This window comes from Thamnophis sirtalis, unplaced genomic scaffold (assembly GCF_051295495.1).
Source record: "Thamnophis sirtalis isolate CommonGarterSnake01/CBP01778 unplaced genomic scaffold, rThaSir2_p1.2 scaffold_15, whole genome shotgun sequence".
Lineage (NCBI taxonomy): Eukaryota > Metazoa > Chordata > Lepidosauria > Squamata > Natricidae > Thamnophis > Thamnophis sirtalis.
Genome location: NW_028261395.1, coordinates 7,198,644 through 7,215,976, shown reverse-complemented (window position 1 = coordinate 7,215,976; position 17,333 = coordinate 7,198,644). Strand labels below are relative to the sequence as shown.

The 17,333-nt window shown below is 41.1% G+C and overlaps 1 protein-coding gene across 1 annotated transcript in view; it reads left to right on the top strand.

Moving 5' to 3' along the window:
- PCDH15 (protocadherin related 15) overlaps positions 1–17,333 on the top strand; it is an 810,754-nt gene that overhangs the window by 606,120 nt on the left and 187,301 nt on the right. The window contains exon 22 of the mRNA XM_087701782.1: positions 8,543–8,671. Coding sequence (XP_087557908.1) covers positions 8,543–8,671 — 129 coding nt within the window. The remainder of the gene's footprint in view (positions 1–8,542; positions 8,672–17,333) is intronic.

Genomic DNA, 17,333 nt, shown 5'->3' with positions numbered 1-17,333 from the left:
GAATGCATACAATTTACACGCTAGAGACCATGATATTATTTTTCTTTGAAGTATGGGCAATTCTACTCTATATAGTGCTTTAGCACTTCACAGCCCTGAAATATATATTAATTTGGTGAACTGGGATTACTTTTAATGTCAGCATTTAATAACCTTCTGCTAAGGTAAACAATGGCAGTGCGTTTACAATAAAAACAGGTTGAAAATGGTTCTGGGATCAGTGTGTTTGATAAATTGTGTGTTCTCATACCAGCATAGACCATGTGGCCGAGGTGGCGCAGTGGTTAAATGCAGCACTGCAGGCTACTTCAGCTGACTGCAGTTCTGCAGTTCGGCTGTTCAAATCTCACCGGCTCAGGGGTTGACTGGAGGGGGCATGGTTTAAGCAATAGTAATAGCATTTAGACTTATATACCTCTTCACAGTGCTTTGCAGCCCTCTCTAAGCGGTTTACAAAGTCAGCATATTGCCCCACACAGTCTGAGTCCTCATTTTACCCACCTCGGAAGGATGGAAGGCTGAGTCAACTTTGAGCCTGGTGAGATTGAAACTCCCAAATTGCAGGCAGCCATCAGTCAGCAGAAGTAGCCATCAATACTGCATTCTAACCACTACACTGTTGCAGCAGATTGATGTTTGTAATCTACTTACGAAAGACCAGGACTTGAGACCACGAAGGTGAGAGAAACAGGTTTATTTGATGCATCGAGTTCAGCGTGTTCACACACCAAAATCTGAACTGCCTGGGCTCTGCCCAGGATGCTACTTTTATGCCGTGTTCCACACTGTGCATTCTCAAGACGTTTCCATACACGAGACAAGCATGACATTTCGAAAAACAGAAGTTCATTTGGAATGTTACAGAGAAGTACATAGGAGAAATACAAAAAAGAGAAGTTCCTATAATGTCTTAAGCTGTCAGCAGTTTTTACCTCTGTTCTATCTCTCACCCACGTCTGGCTTCCTGTGCCCCTCCTTTACAGGGTCTTGCCACACTGTTCAGCCCTATTTTTAATACTTATGAGGAAGTTGGAGAGAAAGTTCACTCCAGCTAAAAGTCAACTTTGGAACTCCAGGGCACTAGGATGAAAAGCCAAGCTAATATGAATTTATAAGGTCCATTCTATTAAGACCACCTAACCTGGCCAGCCACTGGTGGGTTTACCTGTGCACCCTCTCCTGCATCAACACCACCGTGGCTCTTGCATGCTGCCTGAATCCTGTAGATGGGGCTCCACTTCTCTGTGCAGCCCAGTTGCTGGCATGCTACAGCCCAGTGCTGATCTACAGCCCAGCGATTGGTGACCCCCTACTCTAGCCCAGTGATGTCCAATTTATTGATTCTCAAAGGCGCTAAATGAAAATGGGAAGACCATGAAAATTCTAATCAGAAAGCTAAGGATAAAAAGTCCTGCATGTACAGGGCGGGGCATAACCTTTTCCTAAGGGGTCACAGCAACACTTGTAATAACAACACAAATAATTCATACACCATTCGAAAGCCCATCAAAAACTGAGTTTATTGACACGATTTAATAGTCAGTATGACCACCATTAGCCCTTCGAACAGCATTCAAACGAGGTGGATAAGAACACAACAAATCTTCAAACAGTTCCGTTCGATTTTCCAGATTTTCCAGGGTGGGGCATAACCTTTTCCTAGGGGGTCACAGCAAGATCGACAGCAGTTTACAACTTCCGCGACACCTCATTTTAAAGCCCATAAAAAACTGAATTGAATGAGCTATTAAATGTTAAATTTGTTTCAGTTGAAACTTTGAGAATGAATTTGGAAACTGTGTTGAAAAATCTGGAAAATCGAACGGAACTGTTTGAAGATTTGTTGTGTTCTTATCCACCTCGTTTGAATGCTGTTCGAAGGGCTAATGGTGGTCATACTGACTATTAAATCGTGTCAATAAACTCAGTTTTTGATGGGCTTTCGAATGGTGTATGAATTATTTGTGTTGTTATTACAAGTGTTGCTGTGACCCCCTAGGAAAAGGTTATGCCCCGCCCTGTATAGCACCGGTCTGGAGATTTTGAGAGCATCACCTGTCTGCTTCATAGTGCAGGTTTTCTAATGAATATATCATTACTGAAGGAGAAAATCTCCATGCAATGCAGGCTGCACTTATTAGCTCTTCAGGTATTAGTTCATTTTCATTTATTTCGTTCTAAATGGAAAGCTTTGGGTGGGGGGTGGGAATCCATACTTCATAACATTTGAAGTTGCATTTTTCTGCCTCAGCAAGAATATAATAAGGAACGGAATGGAATTCCTGCTTCACTTGTTTCAGACTGGTTAGTTAACTATCACTGTGGCTACACCTTTTTGGCAGAAAAGTCACATTTGCATCTTTTTATTTCCCCCTCCTAATTACTGCAAACTCCGTTGTATAAGGCGAGAAAGGATGAATCTACTGTGGTTTTTCATTAAGAAGATGTATAACCCAACTGTGCATCACACAGTAGCCGAACTTCAATTTTGGCATGGACTCTAATGAATGTCTTACTCTTGTTTGATGAGTCCTCTTCACCGGTCAATACATTAATGAGTTATCAGCAACAAATAGACATTTTTAAAGCACATGCAAAGTATCTTGTTTCGCATAACAAGTTACATGGAATTGCTAATATGGTTACCAGGTTGCCCCCACCCTCTTATATTAGAATTTATTATTAAAGATTGTTAAAGGGCCAGGAAAAGTGATAGAACAGTTCGTGGCACGACAAAACCACGCTCGACTAAGCCGCGCCCGATTAAACCGCGTCGCTGACATCATCAGCAGGGCGACAACAGCGAGCGCGGAGAAAGAAGGGCGCTTTAAATAGCGCTTTCAAAGCAAGCCGATTCAACTTAAGGTAAGGGTTAGGTTTAGGGTTAGCTTTAGGGTTAGGGTTAGGTTTAGGGTTAGGTTAAGGGTTAGGATTAGGTTTAGGTTTAGGGTTAGGTTAAGGGTTAGGTTTAGGGTTAGGTTTAGGGTTAGTTTAAGGGTTAGGTTTAGAATTAGGTTTAGGTTTAGTGGGGTTAGGTTTAGGTTTAGTGGGGTTAGGTTTAGGTTTAGGGGTTAATTTTAGGTTTAGCGTTTACAGCGTGCTTCTGTCTCCACGCTGTTGTCGCGCTGTTGATGACGTCAGCTAGGCGGTTTCGTCGAGCGCGGTTTAGTCAAACGCGGTTTTGTGGTGGAACCAGAACAGTTAGGGAGGCACAGCAATTTTAACTGAGTTTCTGGCATGTTCATGTGTGATTCTCAATAAATCTTGTTTGTTTCATCATATTCCTATGAGGATTCATTGGCAGGGGAGAGAGAGAATAATTTGGGATCCGTATTAATTTCGGAACGAAAAGATGGTTAGGTATTTTCATCTGAGAGTTTTTCTTCCTTTTTCACATTTTCTGCAAGATGTGAGTTGGCTGGAGCAGCCAGCATGCATATTTCATGTGGCTGCACATCTTGAAATATGTTGAAGCTGCTTTGGGACTAATGGGACTTCATGATGTGTCATTACTCTCAGAGAGATTAGGAACATTGTACTTTGAAGTATTTTCCCCATAGATTTCAGGAAGAAAACATTTCTTCCCACGCAGTCTACTTGAAATGGTCAAGTTGTTCTCAGCAGAAACTGCAGCCATATTTTCAACAGAATACTTAGAAATCAAATGTTGTGATTCCTGTGGGTTTCTGGAGGTTGTAAAGAGCAGAGAAAATTGAGTCATCCTTTCTGTAGCATCCAGTAGAAGTGTGAATTCAGCATAAATGAACAAATGAATCCAGTTGTTCAGCTTTCAGTGGGAGTAGGTCAATATCGGGATTCACCAGTTAGACAGATTGGATACAGGTAGTCCTCGATTTACCACCACAATTGAGCCTAACATTTCTGTTGCTAAGTGAGATGGTTGTTAAGTGAATCACTGTTTTACCTTTCTTGCTACAGTTGTTAAGTGAATCACTGCAGTTGTTAAGTTAGTAACAGGGTTATTAAGTGAATTGGCTTTCCCATTGATTTCGTTTGTCAGACGTTCTCAAAAGTTGATCACACGACCCCGGGACACTGCAACCATCATAAATACGAGTCAGTTTCCAAGTGTCTATATTTTGATCACATGACCATGGGGATGCTGCAATGGTCATGTGTGAAAGTGTGAAAAATGGTCAGAAGTCACATTTTTCAGTGTCCCTGTAACAGTCACTAATGAACTAATGAACCGGATACGCTTCAAAGTGCTAGTCGTAACTTATAAAGCCCTTCATGGTATTGGACCTGGGTACTTGAGAGACCGCCTGCTGCCTATTACCTCCCAAAGACCCATTAGATCACACAGGGCTGGCCTCCTCCAGGTTCCGTCTACCAGCCAATGCCATCTGGCTATTACCCGGGGGAGGGCCTTCTCTGTGGCAGCTCCGGCCCTCTGGAACGAACTCCCCGCAGAGATTCAGACCCTCACCTCTCTCCAGGCCTTCCGAAAAGCTGTCAAAACCTGGCTGTGCCGGCAGGCCTGGGGATGATGAGTTCCTTCCCCCCCCCTCGACTTGTGTGGCTGTGTGATTCTTGGTTGTTTTAATTACTTGTATTGTACTTTGTGTTCCCTTTCCCCCTTGAGTTGTTCGCCGCCCTGAGTCCCTCCCGGAATAGGGCGGCATATAAATAAAACAAACCTAACCTAACCTCACTGTTGTAACTTGAGGACTATTTGTACTTTTTAGAGTAATGTCAAGGTTTAGCTTTTGCTGGATACAGGTAGAAAATAATCCAAATCTTCCTCTCGGGGCTATTGTAAAGGTAAAAGTTCCCCTCGCACATATGTGCTAGTCATTCCTGACTCTAGGGGGTGCTCATCTCCGTTTCAAAGCCGAAGAGCCAGCGGTGTCCGAAAATGTTTCCGTGGTCATGTGGCCAGCATGACTAAATGCCGAAGGCGCATGGAACGCTGTCATCTTCCCACCAAAGGTGGTCCCTATTTTTCTACTTGCATTTTTATGGGCTTTCGAACTGCTAGGTTGGCAGAAGCTGGGACAAGTAATTGGATCTTACTCCGTTACGCAGCGCTAAGGAGTCGAACCGCCGAACTGCCGTTCTTTCTGATCTACAAACTCAGTGTCTTAGCCACTGAGCCACCGTGTCCCTTCAGGACTATCATAAGGGAGGTCAAAACTATCAAGACGGAAGCTCTGCCCTTTGTTATATACATCATGGCCCATTTAGAAAAAGGGATGGAGCAGCCACGCCATGGATGATGTCTTGGCTATATTGAAACACACACATTGCAGACAGCTCTACTTCATCTCGTGCGGTATCATGTTGGCCTGAGAGAGGGGAAATGGAGAGATGCTTGTCCCAGTATTTTTGTTTCTTTGTTTGTTAAATTGCCCTCATTTCAGGCAATGGGAGATAAATGGTTCAAAAAAAGTTCAATCTCTGTTCTAAATTTCCCCCACTTGGGACACATGACAGAGGGTGGAAGAGAAAGACCCTCTACCTCTTCTAGTGGGTTCCACCACAAAACCGCGGTAGACTAAAGCGCGCTCGACAAAAGCGCGTACGTGACGTCATCACAGCGCGACGAAAACAGCATGCTGTGAGCGGTAAACTTAAAATTAACGCGAAAACCTTACCCTAACCCCCCCAAACCTAACCCTAAGCCTAACCCTAAGCCTAACCCTTAACCTAACCCTAAACCTAACCCTATACCTAACCCTTAACCTAACGCTAAACCTAACGCTAACCCTTAACCTAACCCTAAACCTAACCCTTACCTTTATGTGAATCGGCTTGCTTTAAAAGTGCTTTTTAAAGCGCCCTTTTTTCTCCGTGGTCGTATTTGTCGCGCTGATGATGATGTCACGTACGCGCTTTAATCGGGCGCGCTTTAGTGGACCTCGGTTTTGACGGGTCACGCTTCTAGTGTCCATCTTATTCCCTCTTCCCAATACCAAATTCCAGCATCAGAGATAAAAAATAACTTCAAAGATTGCCAGAGAAGATTTTCCAATATCAGACTTTCTTAGGAGATCAAATTTAATTTTCTAAACCTATAGAGCAGGTGTCCCCAAACCCTGGGCTGCAGCTCTCTACTGATTGTTGGGCCATTCAGAACTGGCCTGTGATAGTGGCAAGTGAGCGTGTGCAAACCCCTATATGAGAAGTGAGTGAGCATGTGCTCCCATTTACACAACTGGCAGGTGCGGGCACCCGCCTCCTGTACAAATGGAGCAGCATGTGTGCCGGCTTGCCTACCAATTGCGTGGAACCATCCCCTCTCCCTCCACCGCCAGTCTGCAAACTCGGAAAGATTGAGGAACTCTGCTGTCGTGGAAAACTCAGTTTCAGATTAAAGCTTTCAAATTTATGAATAAGAGTGGCAGTGAACTTCAATCAGTTATATGTTTGCAGGGCCTGAATCTGTTTCTTTTCTTCGTGACCCGACAAATGCGCGAACGACAAAAGCGCGCCGACAAAACCGCGGTGCTAAAACCGCGATGTCAAAAGCGCGCCAACAACAGCGCGCCAACAACAGCGCGCCAACAGAAGCGCGATTTAAGTTAAGGTAAGGTTTAGGGTTAGGGTTAGGTTTAGGGTTAGGTTACAGCGTGCTTCTATCGGCGCGCTGTTGTCGGCGCGCTTCAGCGCTCATTCGGCGGCGCGATTTTGTCGGCGTGGTTTTGTCACCGCGCTTTTGTCGTTCGCGCATTTGTGGTGGAACCTCTTTTCTTGCCCTATTTAGATATGTTGCCATCCTTCCAAGAATGCAGGGTCCTTGATGCTCTCTGGGCTTGGTTGTTTTCTTGCAGACATCTCATTACCCAAACTAGGTAACATCTTCAACATGATAATGTTACTAGTTGGGGTAAGGAAACATCCACAAGAAAACAACCAATTCCAGAGAGCACCAGGGACCACTCATTTCAACCCTGCGCTACAAACACTCTCCCTCTTTAGTTACAAGAATGCTTCATTAAAAAAAACCCAAGAAATCATCCCTGTATAGTTCATTGTCAGGCACCTAATAAGATGTCATTTATCTGTCAAGCTCTTTTATTTATATTTTTTGCAGTCTAGTAGAAAACACATCAATTTAGGGGTAGAAAAATAGTAGAAACTATATATTCAGGAGTGATCTCTTCAGAGGAGACCACAGAGAAGGCTTGATAGTGGGGTTTCTAGAAAGGACACTCTGTCAATAAAGGAAGGAAGGAGAGAAGGTGAGAAGAAAGGAGGGAAAGGAAGGAGGAAAGAAAGGGGGGAAGGAAGAAGGGAGGGGAGGAAGAAGGGAGGGAAGGACGGAGGGAAGGAAGGAGAGAAGAAAGGAGGGAAGGAAGGAGAGAAGAAAGGAGGGAAGGAAGGAGGAAAGGAAGGAGAGAAGAAAGGAGGGAAGGAAGGAGAGAAGGAGAGAAGAAAGGAGGGAAGGGAGGGAAGGGAGAGAAGAAAGGAGGGAAAGGAAGGAGGAAAGAAAGAGGGGAAGGAAGAAGGGAGGGAAGGAAGAAGGGAGAGAAGGAAGAAGGGAGGGAAGGAATGAGAGAAGAAAGGAGGGAAGGAAGGAGAGAAGGAGAGAAGAAAGGGAAGGAAGGAGAGAAGAAAGGAGGGAAGGAAGGAGGGAAGGAAGAAGAGAAGAAAGGGAATGAAGGAGGAAAGGAAGGAGAGAAGGAGAGAAGAAAGGAGGGAAGGAAGGAGGGAAGGAAGGAGAGAAGAAGAGAAGAAAGGAGGGAAGGAAGGAGAGAAGAAAGGAGGGAAGGAGGGAAGGAAGGAAGAAGAAGTAGGATTGTTGTAAAATAATGGGTGTATGGGATGGTAAGAAAGCAATTTCAATTATATTGTCAACTGTAGGGGAGAAAAATTGTTATAAATACATTTTATTAACAACAGTTATGAGATTATATAATTGTGAATGTATATATGAGAAATAAAAATTAATAAAAATAAATAAATAAATAAATAAAAAGATGTCATTTATCTGTCAAGCTCTTTTATTTATATTTTTTGCAGTCTAGTAGAAAACACATCAATTTAGGAGTAGAAAAAGAAGTAGAAACTATATATTCAGGAGTGATCTCTTCAGAGGGGACCACAGAGAAGGCTCGATAGTGGGGTTTCTAGAGAGGACACACTGTCAATAAAGGCTTTCAACAGCGAAATTGGTTCAAAATACTTTGAATATTTTTTTCTTGTTTTTTCCACCTTCACTATTGAGAAGGGATACAGTAGTCTGCAAATACGGGAAAATAGGCATAGAAAGTGCTCAGTATATACTTCTCATGTGACTTTTTTATTTTTTGAGAACTCCTTGTCTAATCTTGTGGTCTCTGCTGAGTATGACAGCTTAGTTCAGATTAACAATTGCCTACTTACCCAATACAAGAATATATAATTCTTGTGTAAAATGTCATAAGTCATTTTTTTTCCATGCCTTTGCAACTTTGAACGGTCACTTAATGAATGGTCAAGGACTACCTGTACTTGTCAGAGTATAACATTGAACTTTACCAGCAAGATAAAACTATGTGGATCATCACCTTATTTATTTATTTATGTTTTTATATAGACTTCAACTGCTACGGTGAATGTGGTTGTAACAGATGTAAACGATAATGGGCCAGTCTTTGATCCTTTTCTTCCCAAAAATTTTACAGTTCAAGAAGAAGAAACCAATGCATTTGTGGGTCAAGTGAGGGTAAGAAACTCATAGTATTTGTACTATTGCTTTTAAATATTTTCTGTTGTTAAATGGGTAGGGTCATTGTCTGGTTTTATTTTATTTTATTTTCTCCGAGCATCAAAGTAAACACGCAAATAAATCCCATTCATCTCTGCCTTCCCAACTTCCTTCTGACAAAACTGGACGACAGGAACAATTGGAAAAGAAGGCTTAGTAGAGAAGTGCTTGGAGTAAACTATGTGGATAGTTTATGTTGGCTAGCATTCAGCTGTTAACTTTGCCTTTTGCTGCCATTGGGAGAAACCATTCCACGTCTCTTTGTAAACAGTTTTCAGTAGGCATAGTTGATCGTGGTGATATTATAAGACATTGTCTGGCTTTCTAATCTTTGGAAACGCATTGCTCTTCATTGATCAAAGTTTTGTAGAAGCATTCCACTAATCATAGCTGAATAACCTTATTCTCTTCCACTTTAAAATTCCATGCAGAGGCACCATATCTGATGAATGGTGGAAAAGGTAAAATGGAAGGGTAAATGCAACTTTGCAAAAAGATTAGCTGCATGCCTTTTTTCCATGCGTTACACAGTGCAATAAGCTTGTTTTTTTCCCCTCTGTCCTGCCACCCCAGTATTTGCAAGTAAAATTAACGTGCAGTTAATTTGCATTCTATTTTATGTCAATTTTCTGTTGCTGTACTTCAGCTTATTGGCACATTCCTCTTTCCACTACTTTGTGCTAAGTCAGTGGTTCCCAAACTTGGCAACTTTAAGACTTGTGGACTTCAACTCCCAGAATTCTTTGAAGTCCACAAGTCTTAAAGTTGCCAAGTTTGGGAACCACTGTGCTAAGTGAATGGAGAAAGGAGTGTTGTTGTTGTTTGTGTGTTGCTTTTCTTGAGCCATTAAATGTGCTCTTTCACACTTGCTTGTGGAAAGAAGAAGTCGAGAGGAGGCTGTAGCTTGCCTCTTCATCTTCCTTTATTGCTTCATTATAATGTTTGTAATTACAGCAAGAATTGAGCTGGGTTGATGTAAGCAGTTGGATGATTGACAGGCTGACTGAGTGATTGACGGACTGATTGTTTGTTGACTGATTGATTACATGAAGTGGAGCCAAGGTGGCGCAGTGGTTATATGCAGCACTGCAGGCTACTGCTAGATCAGCAGGTCAGCGGTTCAAATCTCACCGGCTCAGGGTTGACTCAGCCTTCCATCCTTCCGAGGTGGGTAAAATGAGGACCCAGATTGTTGGGGGCAATATGCTGACTCTCTGTAAACCGCTTAGAGAGGCCTGTAAGGCCTATGAAGTGGTATATAAGTCTACTGCTATTGCTATTGCTCCAAAGGCCAATGTAAGCTTTTTCTCCTTTCTGGGGAAACAGGTCAAGGAAACCCAACCCAATTTGATCAAGAAAGGGGACACTAAAAACCATGTTTCCACAAAGCAGGCCAAATAGAATAGAATAGAATGGAATTCTTTATTGGCGGAGTGTGATTGGACACACAAGGAATTTGTCTTTGAGTGTACATAAAGAAAAATGAAATAGAATACATTCATCAAGAATCATAAGACACAACACTTAGGGATAGTCATAGTTACTAATACACAATCAAATTATACTAGGAAACAAATAAAACAATATAAATTTTAAAGATACAAGCAACATGGTTATAGTCATAAGTGGCAAGAGATAGGTACTAGTAAGGAAGAGAAGAATAATAGTAATACAGTCTTAGTAGATAATTTGACGGTGTAATGGGGATTAGTTGTTTAGCAGAGTGATGGCATTCGGGGAAAAACTTTCCTTGTATCTAGTTGTTCTGGTTTGTGGTGCCCTATAGCATCATTTTGAGGGTAGAAGTTGAAGCAATTTATGTCCAGGATGTATACATCCTAATCAGGGGTGGGTTTCAACCGGTTCGCGGCGGTCCCCGCGAAACGGTTGGTCGGCGAACCCGGAAGTAAGCAACTTCCGGGAACGGCGAAGGGCCCACCCACCCGCCCGCGCTTCTTACCCGGTTTTGACGAGTTCTGTGCTTCCACGCATGCGCAGGACGCATACAGCGCCTGCGCGATCCTCCAGGGACAGCTGGAGCATCGCACAGACGCTAGTACGCATGCGTGCACTGCGCGCGTGCACGAGGACGCTGCCGGCCCCATTCCAACCGAACCGGTTGGAACGGGGCGAGAAACCCACCCCTGATCCTAATGTATAATTAAATAATTGAGGCAGACAAGGATGATGGGACAATAAGATTGGCCCAACTGAAATGATTTAGTGGCAACCTGCATGTTTTTGGTAGGCAGGCAGATGAAAGTTCAGGACAGCATTAAGCATCTCACTGAAAAAAAAGAATGAGCATTTAAGGGAACACGTTCTCTGAACTAGGTAAAATTGGATTAAAACTGAAGCTGATAATCTCTTGACTTTCCCGAGGACACCATTACGTTACTTTAGAGTAGCAGTAAACATTTTAATCCATTTTTTGTTCTTTCCATACACTGACAGTGTATCATCTCAAACAGCTTTGAGATGCATCCCATTTCTCTGCTTAAATAATGGAACAGAATCTGTCAGCTTTCCAACATATTCAATATCGTTGTAACCTTTAAATGCTTTGAAGTGCTGCAGTTGGATTTGTAATAAACATTTGTTTTCATTTTGTATTTAAAGGATAAATTAAATTTCAGCAGAAATTTCTTCAGCAGACAATTTCCTTGAGTCACATAGTGTACATGTACATACATTGAGCGGTACTTTATTCCATTTAAACAGCATTATGCAGAGTACACACACACACACACACACACACACACACACACACACACACACAAAACAGCAAGCCAGAGAATATGAAAGAATGAGATAGGAAGAACAATAGCTAAAACTATTTACACCAAGTCTTGCAAAACACCCTCACTTCCATCACATCCATAGACCAATTTATTTGCTAATGCAATATCGGGTTTTCAATTCAATTGTATAGAATGTGAAGGATGTCTATTTGTGTTTTATTTTTATAGTTGTAATGTACCCTGAAAGTGGCATTTAATTTCGTTGTACAAGGTGCAATAACCAGAGCCGAGGTGGCGCAGTGGTTAAATGCAGCACTGCAGGCTACTTCAGTTGACTGCAGTTCAGCAGTTCGGCTGTTCAAATCTCACCGGCTCAGGGTTGACTCAGCCTTCCATCCTTCCGAGGTGGGTAAAATGAGGACCCGGATTGTTGTTGGGGGCAATATGCTGACTCTGTAAACCGCTTAGAGAGGGCTGAAAGCCCTATGAAGCAGTATATAAGTCTAATTGCTATTGCTAATAACAATAAAGTAAACTTAACAACTTAACTTATGCATTGCTTTTTTTTTCTTTAATTTTCTCACTTTTGGGGAAAGTGATTCATCTGATTCATTCCCTTTTTTTGCCTTTCTCCTTTCCTTCATAAATCCATTTTGAGATTTGTTTTTTATTCATTATCTCTAAATGGCCATTTTCTGTCCTTTTGGCATTCATTCCTCGAAATACTGTAATAGGCATCATCTTCTCCCTTTCTATTAACATTTCCACATCTTAAAATTTCTCCATTCATTCTCCCTTCTTTAATAAACAAGGCAGAAAAATTAATCTACTTACTCTAGATTTTTATTATATTAATTTTCAGATCCATACTTCTCATGAGACCATATAATCTATGTAACATTTGCTACAAATTATTTGATTCTTGGCCAAGAAACATGGCATCACCTGTTTATAAAAAAATACCCATATATTCACATCCCCAGCCAACACATCTAACACATCAGCACAAATATATATATCCCCAGCCAACACATCTAACACACCAGCATGAACATTCATTATATATTTACCCACAAATATATTAAACAACCAAAGAAACATCACGCATCCTTTTTTCACTCCCTAGTCTATATGCATTCCATTTATTCTCACTTCCATCATACATTAGAACATAGATATAGAATAACAGAATTGGAAGGGACCTTGGAGATCAACTAGTCCAACCCCTGCTCGAGAAGGAGACTCTGTATCATTTCAGACAGATTTCTGTGCAATCTCTTCTTAAAATTCTCCAGTGTTGAAGGACCCACAACTTCTGAAAGGAAACGGTTCCGCTAATTAATTGTTCTCATTATTAGGAAGTTTCTCCTTAATTCTGTTTCTCTCTGATTACTTTCCATCTATTTTTTCTTGTCTTGCCTTCAGATGCTATCAAAAATAGTTTGTCCCTCTTTTCTTTGTGGTCGGCCCTTAGATATTTGAACACTGCTATCATGTCTCTCCAGGTCCTTTTTTCAATAGGCTCGACATAACCAATTCCTGTAACTGTTCTTCATATATTTTAGCCTTCAGCCCCCTAATCATCTTTGTTGCTCTTCTCTGAGCTCTTCCCAGAATCTCAACATCTTTTTTATATTGTGGTGACCAAAACCAGATGCAGTATTCCAAGCGTGGTCATACTAAGGCTTTGTATAGCAGTATTACTAATAATAATCTTATCACATTCAAAAGCGTCCTTCAAATCCATTACCATGCAAAAGTTCACCATTAATACTATTCACTTTACCATACACTTTCTCTAAATCAACCATCGCACGATCATCTCTTTGATTCAGTGACTTGCTGAAAAGCAGAAATGTGGTAGCTTAACATCGTACTTCGACATTTTCATGCAAATGCTGCGTTGTTGTAGTCCTACAGGGACTTTACTTCACCTTAAAATGACTTAATGAAGAACTAAAATTGTTTTTATTGGCCTTCTCCGAAATCTCCTGATAATCTAATACCCTGTTTCTTCAAACCAAGTTTCATATGCTAATCTTTTCCCATCCCCTTCACAGGGTAGGATGTTTGCCTATATGACAATTTGGTCCACGGCTACTTAATTGGTCTTCTGTTGCTATGGTTTAGGAGACACTAATCACAGTTAAGTTGTTTTATTTAACAGCAACCAATAATAAAATCCCTCTAATAGGAAATAGAAACTGACTAATAAAAAATCAATTAAAGGCTAATTCAGCATTCATCTCACGCTTGCAATGGAGGCAACTGGCAAGGAAGAAACGTTTAATTAAAGATGCAGTTTTCCTTAAAAGCCTCCTTGGAGTCTCGGGAAAATGTTTTATTGTCAAACAAACAAACAAACCCTCCCACAAATCTGAGTTACAAAGCAACAAAGGATAACACCATGAACACCAGGCTGCAATATGGATTTCTAGATGAGGTTATGAGTGGGAGAGAAAGAGAAGCTAGTTTTGTAGTGATGCTAATACATACAATTCAGAATCAAGTCAACTCTCAAGCAATATCTCTAATCTTATTTCAGTATCGGAATGTTTATTTAAAAGAATTATTCCTCCCAGAAGTGGCGCAGTGGTTAAATGCAGCACTGCAGGCTACTGCTAGATCAGCAGTTCAGCGGTTCAAATCTCACCGGCTCAGGGTTGACTCAGCCTTCCATCCTTCCGAGGTGGGTAAAATGAGGACCCGGATTGTTGGGGGCAATATGCTGACTCTCTGTAAACCGCTTAGAGAGGGCTGAAAGCCCTATGAAGCGGTATATAAGTCTACTGCTATTGCTATATTGTATTTGAGTAGATTTTTTTTTTTTTTTGGCAAAACACTGAAAATATCCTTCCATTCAGAATAGGGGAACTCTTATTCGACTTTGCTCTTTTTCTTCGGGCAAAACAAAAGAATATTTGCTTATTTCCCTTTAGAAATGCCAAACCCCATCAATATAGTTTGTATGTACTAAGAGCTGGTGAAAAAAAAACAACGCTAATAATATGTGAGATGAAAGCATTTTACAGCTGAATGCTTGTAATCACTGACATCCATTGGCCTTGTCTTCGGGGGGAAAAGCAGAATGCAAAGCAAATAAAAAGGGCTGAAACTTGAAAAGGACAAATCTCAAAGTATTGTGAATGTATTGCAGACTTTTTAAAAAAAACTCCATCTAATGGTTATTGTTATTATAAGAAACTCCTCGTTTAATTTTCTCGTTGGGATCTCCCTCGTGCCCAGTTGAGTTTTTCGGTACCCTTTCTTTTCTGTGAAGCAAAACAAGCCGAGAAATCAAATGCATTTTAACAACAAGCTAATACTGAAGATGTAGTTCTGATGCTGTCCTTAGACTTGTAAATCTGGGGAAAGCAGGAGAGACACCACTAACTTTCATGCAAGAAAGAGTTTGGACTATGGAGCCAGTTACACTTCTATCCTCATCAGTGGTGGGTTTCAAATATTGTTCGAACCTACTCTGTGGGTGTGGCCTCCTTTGTGGGAGTGGCTTGCCGCCCATGTGACCGGATGGGAGTGGCTTGCCGCCCATGTGACCGGATATGAAGATGCCGACGACACTTGTCAGAACCACCTTAAATTACCTCACACACAGCACTGGCCTGCATAAGAATAGGATGTCAACTTGTTTTTTAAAAGGCGTCTTTGGTTTGCGTTAAAACAACTTCAACACACGCAAAGTTCTGATTGCACCACAAACGCAGTAGTCATCCTTACCTTTCACAGAGGCACTGAGTTTTATAAATAGGAGCATGATAGTGTAGAATAATCATATCCAAGGACCAGTGGTGGGTTTCAAAAGTTTTTGGAACCTCTTCTGTAGGTGTGGCCTGCTTTCCGGGTCCACTGGTGGAACCTCCTCTAACCGGTTTGGTAGATTTGACGAACCGGTTTTACCGAATAGGTGTGAACTGGCAGGAACCCACCTCTGATCCTCATGCACCTTTAAGAAGATTTGGGCAATACCCAAAGCCCTAATTGGTAAACTAGACCGCAAGACAGGGATGTGTCCAAAGCTAATTGGGAAATTAACAAAGGATTTTAGTTGCTTTCCAAAAGATGCTACCCTCAGCACTCTAGCCAATGTGTTAATGAAACCGACATTGAGGTTGAGACATACGAAACCATTTTGATTTAATTGGTTAATATTTCATGCCCAGAACATAAAAATATTATGATCCTATAGTTATTACCTGAAATTTCATGAAAGATCTCCTGAACAGCTATAAAGTAGCACATTTTCAGGGTAGCTTTTCTGTCTGAGGCAGCCAAAATGGATGGCATGTTAACAGAGAAGAGAATCTATGAATCACAAAACTGTTGAGTTTTGAATACTAATTATTTTATTACAGTGTACAGGTTTTTTTCCTGTCAAACCATGTAATGTTTTTAAAGGAAGCCAATGTAAAATGTAGAGAGGCTGTTTGCTGAAGAGAGAGGGAGACGGGGGATTTAGGAAAAGATGGCTGTTTGGAGCCAGTAGGAGTCAGATTTTACCCTCAGTGTCAAGAATACAGAACGAACATCCCGTGATAGACAAAAGGAACCTGGAAACAGAATGCAGAGGCAAAACTGGAAGTTTCCTTTTTTTAATTTTAATCCACCCTTTCCAATATTGTCGCCTCATCTCTTCCCTCCCACCCACCCCGCCATTGCGTCTTAGTTCCTGCTCTGAAATCCTTCCTCTATCAATCATTTCTAGATTCCCAGGATCAAGATCATGTGGCCTATTGCCTTCCTACATTCATGAAACTTCCTGCTTGAGAACAAGGCATCTTCAAATCTAGACCCTTGATAGCTTAAGTGGAGAGGCCATCATGAGAATTACCCATTTCTGGTTGCCTGGTTTGAATGCTACTACTCAAATCCCTTGCTATATTAAATGTAAATACTTTAAAATGGCTTTATCTGGTTCTGATAGAAGTCTTAATTTGTTTCCAGATTTTCCCTTTTCTGCCCTTGATTTTGATGCTATCCCCCGATTTTGACGGCAAACACCAAGAACAGAATTGTTAGGACAAATATATTTTACAAAGTAATGCAAGAAAAATGTCTTAATGTACTATAGGCCAATATGTTTATGGCTTATATTTTTTTAGAGACACTTTTTTTTCTTTATAGGAGCTTTTGAGGGCACATTATTTCAAATGTTAAGTGTTTTTCCAGTGAGACTGGTCTTATCAGGGCAAACTGGTCTACCCAAACAGAGCATATTGCTTCGCTTAATCTCTCCCCTGGTATAGGTGACAAAGCAAGGAGAGCCCATGGCTTAGAGGTTAGTACATCTACCTAATATGTAAGTAGCCCGGGTTCCCAGAAAGGTATACTATCCTCCCTTTATTTATTTGTCGGTAAATATACATTCAACACAAAAGTATTTCAAATGTTGTTTTCTTGTTGCACAACTGCATAATTACCACATAGCTCCTATATAGAAGAAAAGAATAGTCCTTTCTTTTATCTAAGTTTTTTTTTACATCGTTTAACTCACTTCCATAATCTTCTTTTTTTAATCCTATCATCCGGAAAAAATTAGCCAATCAAAAATTGTGTAAATGTGTGTACTGAAGGTGACCTCCTTATTTAATTCCATCATTCTATGACCACCTTTGGAGGAGAAAAGCCCTTAATTCTGAACAGGAAATCAAACTCACTTAGGGATTAGTAGAAAAACTGATATTGACGCGGTGCAAATACAATAAAACAGCAGTGTAGTGAATAATATACAACACACTCCAATTTGAAATATTGACCAAACAAATTCAGTTTATAGGAAAATTACAATCTATTCTCTAATATTATATGAAACTAAGCTGTTACCTCCTAGGCAGAGATCGTCCTGTTCCTTAGTTATTTTT